The sequence below is a fragment of the Hylobates moloch genome, unplaced genomic scaffold (assembly GCF_009828535.3).
Source record: "Hylobates moloch isolate HMO894 unplaced genomic scaffold, HMol_V3 SCAFFOLD_18, whole genome shotgun sequence".
NCBI classification, from domain to species: Eukaryota; Metazoa; Chordata; class Mammalia; order Primates; family Hylobatidae; genus Hylobates; species Hylobates moloch.
In genome coordinates this window covers 34609075-34618149 of record NW_026652293.1, presented here as the reverse complement: position 1 = coordinate 34618149, position 9075 = coordinate 34609075, and the positions used below count along the sequence as shown (strand labels likewise).

The 9075-nt window shown below is 37.8% G+C and overlaps 1 protein-coding gene across 13 annotated transcripts in view; it reads left to right on the top strand.

Annotated features, from left to right (window-relative positions):
* SGIP1 (SH3GL interacting endocytic adaptor 1) overlaps window positions 1-9075 on the top strand; it is a 221071-nt gene that overhangs the window by 127648 nt on the left and 84348 nt on the right. For 9 of the 13 annotated variants that reach the window (XM_032137475.2, XM_032137467.2, XM_032137465.2 and 6 more), the window contains one exon: window positions 4766-4777. The exons of the other annotated variants lie outside the window; for them this stretch is intronic. In XM_032137475.2, coding sequence (XP_031993366.1) covers window positions 4766-4777 — 12 coding nt within the window. The remainder of the gene's footprint in view (window positions 1-4765; window positions 4778-9075) is intronic. 13 annotated transcript variants of the gene reach the window in all.

Below are 9075 nucleotides of genomic sequence, written 5' to 3'. Positions count from 1 at the left end.
GTTTTATTATTTATTTATTTATTTATTTATTTATTTATTTATTTATTTATTTATTTATTTTGAGATGGAGTCTCGCCGTGTAGCCAGGCTGGAGTGCAGTGGTGCAATCTCGGCTCACTGCAAGCTCCGCCTCCCGGGCTCAGGCCATTCTCCCGCCTCAGCCTCCGGAGCAGCCGGGACCACAGGCACCCACCACCACGCCCAGCCAATTTTTTTGCATTTTTAGTAGAGACAAGGCTTCACCACGCTGGTCAGGCTGGTCTCGAACCCCTGGTTAAACTTCTAAATTTTTTAAAACGTATTGACTCTTTTGTTATAACATTTAACGCAAAAACATTATACAGCTGTATGAAAATATACTCTTTCTTTGTAGTATTTAAGGTATTTTAATACTTTATAATACTTAAAGTAAATACTTTATACTCTATTCTACAAGCTTTTTTCTATTAAAAATTTTTCTTTTCACTTTTTAAACTTTTTAGTTAAAAACTGAGACACAAATACAAACATTAACCTAGACCTACACAGGGTCAGGACCAGCAACATCACTGTCTTTCCCCTCCACCTTTTATCTCACTGGAAGGCCTTCAGGGGCAATAACACACATGGAGCTGTCACCTCCTCTGGTAACAATGCCTTCTTCTGAAATAGCTCCTGAAGGACCTGCCCAAGGCTTTTTACAGTTAGTTAACTCGTTTTTTTATAACTGGAAGGAGTATACTCAAAAAATAACAATAAATAGTATGGTAAATACATAAACCAGTAACAGCCATTTATTATCAAGTATTTGTACTTAATAATACAGCAGCACAGGAGGTTTGTTTACACCAGCATCACCACAAGCACGTGGGTAATGCGTTGCACTATGACATCACTAGGCAATAGAAATTTTTCAACTCTATCATAATCTTATGGGACCACCATCGTATATGCGGTCCATCATTGACCAAAGCGTCCATATACAATGCATGACAGTGTTTATTACTGATTATCTTTCTCCTTCCCCTACTCCCAGATGTAAACCCATTGGAGCTTTTATTGCCTTTTCTGTTGTTCACTAATGTCCCTAAAATAGTGTCTAGTATTTACTAGGTGCTCAATAAATATCTGTTAATGGCTTAATAAATGAATAATCCTTTTGCTCCTTGTGAATACCCAACTAGTCATAAATAACTGAGACAAAGTGATTATTTTGTAATAGAATCCCATTTATTAAAATATAAAGATTCGGACTGGGCATAGTGGCTCATGCCTATAATCCCATTGCTTTGGGAAGCCACGTTGGGAGGATTGCTTGAGCCCAGGAGTTTGATACCAGCCTGAGCAACATAGCGAGACCCCGTCTTTACAAAAAATAAAATAAAAATAAAATTAGCCAGGCATGGTGGCATGCACCTGTAATCCCAGCTACTCAGGAGGCTGAGATGGGAGGATCGCTTGAGCCCAGGAGTTCAAGGTTAGAGTGAGCTATGATTACACCACTGTGCTTCAGCCTGGGGAATAAAACTACACCCTATCTCTAAAAATATATCGTATAAATAAAAATAAAAAGAGAAAGATTCAGGATACAGCCATCCTATTTTTAAGGTTCAGTGATTGCAGACTCTTAAAAGGCTTACAGATTCAACCTGACTTTTTATGTCTTGATCCCACTCTATGATGCCTGATGTCAAAAATTCCCATGGCAGCTCAATTCCTTGTTAAGCTAGGAAGCAAGCAGGGATGTAGTCAGAGCATGAAACCTTCATGTAAGTGACCATCAAAACTGGTTTATATTTTCTTCATTCACCTCTATTAGCTTTGATTCTCAAACACAATTCAATTTTGAGTTGGTTTCTAACCCCCTCATGCAAAAATGTAGTCCTCAACAAAACCTAACTTGAGTGCATATTTGCATTTTACCATGTTATTTGGAGTAATAACAGCCAGAGAGAGAGAGAGAGAGACTCTCCAGCTGCAGAGGACAAGGGTCTATGAGTTCCTTGAAAGCTGTTGATTATAGGATAAGCCACCTTTCAACAAGCCTTGTCAGTCAGAAATTGTGTTTTCTTAGACTATTGGACAAAAAATAATCCCTGTACTTCGTAACCATTCAATGGTTATATTTTAGGTAAATTTATATTTTACTCCAAAAATTCACTTACTCTATTAAGCCCAGAGGGATATCGCTCCCATTTCTCTTATTTATCTTTTCTATAATTAAAAATAAACTCTGATGCTATTAGCCCATTTTAAATCGAAAATATCTTTGTTTTTTCCTATCTTTGTTTTTATTGTTTTTTTCAATATTCTGAAGAAACCTTTAAGCTAAGAGTTCAAGATAATAGCCTAGGTATTGATAGCTGCTGCCATAGCAAAACAACATATTAAATAAAGATGGTTTAATATATGAGGTAGCCTGAGGTGGAGAGGTGTAGAGGAGGGGAGGGGTAACCTTTATCATTTGTGTGTTCATGTTTAGTCTTCTGATTTTAATTAAATAAGATGCATTTTATTTTTTAAAAGGCTGAGAAATTTACCTTATAAATAAGAGTTTTAGTTCTAGGACTGAAAACTACAAGGGACTACAGTCCCTTTCTTGGCCCTTAACTGTTCTGAAGCATTAGTTTTTGCTCTAGGAGAAAATTGTGCCCTGGAGATCTGAACACATAATCTACACTAATGTTGTGCAAAGCTGTGCCACTTCTTTAGAACATCTGCAACATGTGTAAGCACCTGAGGTCACTAATAGGCAGAGAAATTAACAGTTAAGTAGGAACTAACTGAAATATTTAAGGAGCTGGTGAAAGAACCATTACAACTGAGGACACATGGCTTGTGCCGTATATAATTCAACCATATTTTAGAGAACAATTTATTTTTTTATATTTCAAAAGACACTGTGCTTCAAACATTTGTATAATGTTTTAATGGCACCCCAAAAAGGGAATTTATAAACATGTGTTGAGTGCCTCACTCCGTGTTTGGGGCTAGAGAGAATCCATGCATAGCCATTACTGTGAGCTAATAATCGAGTGGAGACATCTAAATAATACAGAACAAAATAAAAATTGCAGAAATGTACTAGCAATGTGTGTCTTTGTTCCCTGAGGCTAATAAATGTCAGGCCAATAGAAAGGCCTTCAATATTTACTATTTTGAACAAAAGGAATGGGTCAGGATCAAACCAGAGAAGGGAACAATTTATTTTGGCAGGCAAATCTGGGAAAGATCTTATGGAAGAAATGTTACTGACTTTGAAGAATGAGTAATTTTGATTGCGGGGAGAGGGAGAAGCAGCATGGGCAGAAGACAGGGAAGCGTGTAAGTGCATGGCACATCCAAGAGAGCCAGGAGAGTGCAGCGAAGTGCAGGCTTCATAGAAAGCCAGTGGGGGAGGATGAGGGTGGGAAGGGAAGCTGGAGCCCATCACCAAAGCATTAAGTTCCATAGAATGGAGTTGGCATTCTATTTTCTGGATAATAAGGAGGTTTTTTAAAGGCAGAATGATATATTCACTTCACTATTTTTGGAAAATGATTCCGAGGATAGTGTGAAGGATGGATTAGGAGATGAAGCTGGAAATAGGACCATCAACTAGGAAGCACATGTGCTGTCAGTGAGGGATAATGAAGGCCTCATTAAGATAGGTGCTGAGGAATTAAGAGGGCATTCTGAGGGGCCATTGACCACTCACAGGGAGAATAATTCATAATTGTCTATGGAGAATAGGGTAAAATTAAGGATGGGATCAAAGAAGAACTGATGGCTCTAGCCATGGTGACTTGGGAGAAGATGATAGGTCCTGGGTTCCCTGGAAAGACTGGGGTTTCTGGAAAGTCTCATGTTTTCATTTCATGACCGTGCCCAGCTACGACGCATGAGTAGTATTCTCCAACTCCTCTCAATATTACAAGGCATAATTTTTTTATTGTCAAGCCACAAACCTGTTTGATAAAAGTAAACCATTCAAAAGAAAGATTAGGCCAGGCACAGTGGTTCACACCTGTAATCCCAGAACTTTGGGAGGCTGAGGTGGGAGGATCACTTGAGGCCAGAAGTTCAAGACTAGCCTGGGCAACATAGCAAGACCCTATCTTTACAAAAATAAAAATAATTAGCCAGAGACTGTTGTACATGCCTGTAGTCCTAGCTACATGGGAGGCTGAGGTGGGAGGATCTCTTGAGACCAGGAGTTGAGGTTTCCAGTGAGCTATGATTATGCCACTGCACTCCTCCCGGGGCACAGAGCAAGACAGACTCTGTCAGAAACAGAAAGAGAAAAAGAGAGAAAGAGAGAAAGAAAAAGAAGGAAGGAAGGAAGGAAGGAAGGAAGGAAGGAAGGAAGGAAGGAAGGAAAGAAAGAAAGAAAGAAAGAAAGAAAGAAAGAAAGAAAGAAAGAAAGAAAGAAAGAGAAAAGAGAGAGAGAGGGAGGGAGGAAGGAAGAAGGAAGGAAGGAAGGAAGGAAGGAAGGAAGGAAGGAAGGAAGGAAGGAAGGAAGGAAGGAAGGAAGGAAGGAAGGAAGGAAGGAAGGAAGGAAAAAGCAAGCTTAGAATGTGCTCAGATGCCCAGATGAAGTCCACACCTATGCCCTCTGTAGCTTGAACTAAAGACAGCAGCCTAGGAATGACCATATCAGACCCCCACAGGAAGCATTTATAAAAGCAGTGCCTTCAAGAGCTGCCTTAAGTAAGGTTATCCCGAGCCTTGATCTGTTTCTTCTTGAAAATACATTTTACCTCTCTCATTTTCTGTTTATTCTTCCTCCCCATGCCTACGCTTTTAGAGGAAAAGTCCGGTAAGAAATAAGTCCTTCCCGCTTTTGGGGCAAACATTATTTATTCTGTTTATTTTCATTATCTGCATATCTAATAACTGACTGTGCTTAACACCTAAACAAGGTTTTGAACTTTAAAAACAAATCTTTGTGATCCATGACCAGGTCTCATTATGCCACATGGGAAAAAAGGAAGTTGGTTGCTAAGCGATTTTACAACCCCGTTATTAAGGACCCTGGGGTAATTTTGTAAAGATTCACCTCTGCCTCAATCACAGCCATACGATCAAATATTTTTGGTACTAAGTTTCATTTATTGCAGTTTCCACTGGAATTAGTCAAACTACTTATTCATATCATGAGCTAAGCAAAGGTTTTTTAAGTTAATTTTTGATTAGTGTACAACATGGTAGCATCTGGAATGCCTATGAAGCTGGCCTGGGAATGGGGAGTTGTAGGGAAGCTGGGGGGTTTTATTTTGTTTTTGTTTTAGTAAATCAAAATACTCCCTCCTGGAATTGTCAGAGACTGGAAAAGAGGATCTTTATAAAATGTAAATTACCTCCTGGATGTTAATTTTTAGTAGCAGTGGGTGATTTTTAGTGGCAACACAAGTCTGATATGATGTACCTACATCGTTTTATTTTAGAGCAACACAAGGAACAGATTTCAAAAAATAAAATGAATTTGTTCTCTTCTTGGTTGCCTGGTTTGTTGGGAACATGTTCTCAGGATGCTGATGCATGGCTGGCAGAGGTGACCTCTCTGCTGGAAAATAGGAAGATATTATGTTCCACGTTCACAGCACCAACAAGTGGCTGGTTTGCTGTTAACGCAGCTAGGTGGATGGTGCAATAAGTGCTTTCACCTCTTATCCTTCCCACCGACCAAATCCTGGCAGCCACTGCACCACATACAGGATACTGTGCTTACAGAAAAGCCATAGGATAGGAGGGAGGCGGAACAGAGACACAGGAAGGACAAAAATATGAGACCAAAACATTAAAATGTCTCAAAATGTGAGCCCAACTCTTTTGGTTTCCAAAAATAAAATAAGCAGCTACAATTATGATTATTACTAAGCTAAATGGCCCGCTTCTGAGTAATTCAGAATCAACTATGCATCGCCTGTTCTGTGGCAGCAAAATATTACTGGTGCTCTTTAACAGCCTCTCCTTACACTTTACCAATTTCATTTATTCTTGTAGACCCTGAATATTTTCCTGAATTAGCCAAATTTGGCCACTTTAAATATCCACAGGACTATGTGGCCTGAAGTTTGCCTATGGTGTTTTAAAAATTCTCTCTTTTTCATTAGCTTTTCTCCTGTTGTCCTTCATGGCAATTTTAACTACAAGAATCTCTCCCCTGTCACTCCCTCACCTCATTTTTCTTTGGAAGCGTCCATCTTGATTCCTCAGGCTGGTCAGCCTGGTCAGCTTGGTGGTACCTTGGTTACTAGCAGGTTCTTTGTTTCTCTTCCCAAATGAAGTTTTAGAAGATCATCTCAAATATGTCTGATTGAATATAATGGACAATCTCTGTAATCTAACTTGTAATATGTAGTCGACCCAAGTTTAAATACAGATAAACACCTATAATAGTGTGGCAAATTGATGCTTGCCAAATAGTTTGTCTTCACCCTAAAGCATTTAAAAACAAAGAGGAATCTTCGTAGGAATCTTAGTAATAAATGTAGTGATCATATATTCTAATCCTTTCCTAGAAAATTCTCTAACATTAATCAGTCAATTTGCTAAAACGAGACTATAGAAAAATCGTATTTGTTTAGTGCTTTATAATTTATTGGCCATTTTCATCTTTGTTTCCCCGTAGCACTAAACTTAGCAAATTAGGATGCCATAAAACTTCAAAATCTGGGTTATTTAATGAATTTGACAAGGGGGATCGATTGTTTGGTTAGTTGGAAATGATAAACATATTAAAACACTTTATTCACATTGACTAAGAGTAAGGTATCATAGTTAACTGAATTTAAATTAATTCTATTATGCAAAAGGTAATAAAACAGAACTGCCATGTCATATAAGAACAGTGTGAAGGCTGAGAACATAGGCTGCAGTGTTTTCTTTTAGGTAGACATATTCATTTTGAAAATTATATAAATTTTAGAAATATACCACATTCTAGATCTTCATTCCAGTGACAAAATCATAGATTAGCAGTGTTTATCCACTTTGAAAATAGCCTCCACATATAAAATAAGAGTTATCTGTAAGTTGAACACCAAAATAAAAGTAGAAGGGAAAATAAAATGTTTTCCACATGGAAGACCAAGAGAAATCTAGGTATTGAACACAGTATTTAATTAGGAGTGAAGGAAATTTGTTCAGAAAACAAGTGGACCACTTGCAAAGTCTCTGAGTAATCAGACATAGAAATGAAGCAGTAATAACAGCAGATAGAATTTACTGAGAGCTTATTATGTATGATACAAATGGCTGCAACCAGAGATGAATTAACCTCCTGCAGATTCTGAACAACTGAATAGGTGTTTTGTTTGGTTGTGCAGTTAAAAACAATTTTAGCCCACATTTCAAAACTAGAACATTTCAAATTAAAAACAAAAAATCTGGATGCTCATCATCTCTCTGAAGACCTGGCAGGACTAAGCCCACATTCTCACGTGGCGCACATGGGGTGCACTGAATAGTAGCCAGTTTTCCAGAATCTCATAATGTGTATGTGCCTGACTCCCAGCACCCCCTCCCCATCCCCCACCCACTTTTTATTCCTGCAAGCATTTGGGTTTGCAATTCTGGACATAGATCTCTCAGCTTATAGAATATATCAAGACCAGATACTAACTTCGTTTTCTTCTGCCTTTGAAGAAAATTCTGTATGTTGGTAAACAAAAAATAGAACATTAAAGGCTTTGACATTCTTGGGAAATGATGGGAGAAAGGGTAAAGTAAAATTTTGAATAGGAAAAGACCCTTCCCTCCTGGCTGATAATAATTTCTCTGTCCTTGTCCAGCATAGCCTAAGTCAGTTTTTGCTCTTCAGTGGTGGTAATTGACATATATAAAGCCCTTCCATTTGCTTCTGGAATTATTTTCCTTTTGAAGCTTTCAGATAGCTCTTAATTATAGACCTTGAGGCTTTCTGGGTCTGCACTTCGCACAGCTTCTAGCTGTGTCTTTTGGGTTCTGTTTAATCAGCCTGTGGCTACATGAATTTGAACAGCAATTCCCTGCTGAAGGCATTTTGCAAATGGAGTTTCCAACATGCTATATTACAAGGTTGTCTTTTACTAGAAAAAAAATTAAACCTTGAACTTGTGATTAAAGTATAGGTTTATAACTCACTGGAAATTAAGATATGACTCAGTTTGGGAGGATTAATATATTTGAAATTATTTTGAAAAAGTGTTCTGTATAACCTTAAAAGTAATGGCAAAAAAACACAATTCCTTTTGCACCTACCTTAATAATAAAGTGTCCTATATGTAAGGTTTTGCCTCTGAATGCTTGCAATCTAGAGTCTATTTTGCATATTTCTCATCATTTCATCTTGGGCCACTTTTAGTCCTCTAATTGCTATATTTTAAAAGTGAATTGTTTGTCATGAAATTCCTGTACTTCTTCCAACACAAAAGAACTTTTTAATCTGGTCACTAAAGAATAATAAAGTCTAAATTTTCATATAAAAAAGCGTTTGAATTTTTCTCAAAACACAGTATGGATTAATCAATAAGATAATTTAAGCGCAGAAATAGGTATTTATGTGGCCTTTTTTCTTCTAATTTTATTTAAGGTGCATCCAGGCAGGTTTATAAGAAAGGTGGATTCAATACGTAGTGGTACCTGGAAAATAAGGCAAATAATAAAGTCTATAATATTGCAAGTAAATTGACTAGAATAACATGTCTAGAATCCTAGCTACTTATAAACTGGTCTGAAAAATAACCACTCCTGGATGTTAATCACAATGCCTCTCTGCTTTTGGAGTCATTCAGCAATGCCATGCTTGGCATCATAGAAGGAATGAGAAAATGAGAAATCAAGAATCTGAATTCTGTGTCTGGTTCTACCTGCTTACTAGCTGTGTATCTCAGAGCCTCACCTTCCTCTCTATAGCATGTAGCCAGTTGGACTAGATATCCGTGGAGGCCTACCAGATGTAAAAAGCTACAAGTTTTTGCTTCCTATCTATGTTCTAGAAAGAATATTTTCTACATTTTAACAAACTCCTAGCTTTCTTTGTGTTTGTGCTCCTAGTTTTGGTTTTGGGAGGCAGCCTCTGGTGAATCCATGCATTAGCCCACATATTGAAAGGGAAACTGACCAACAGCTCTT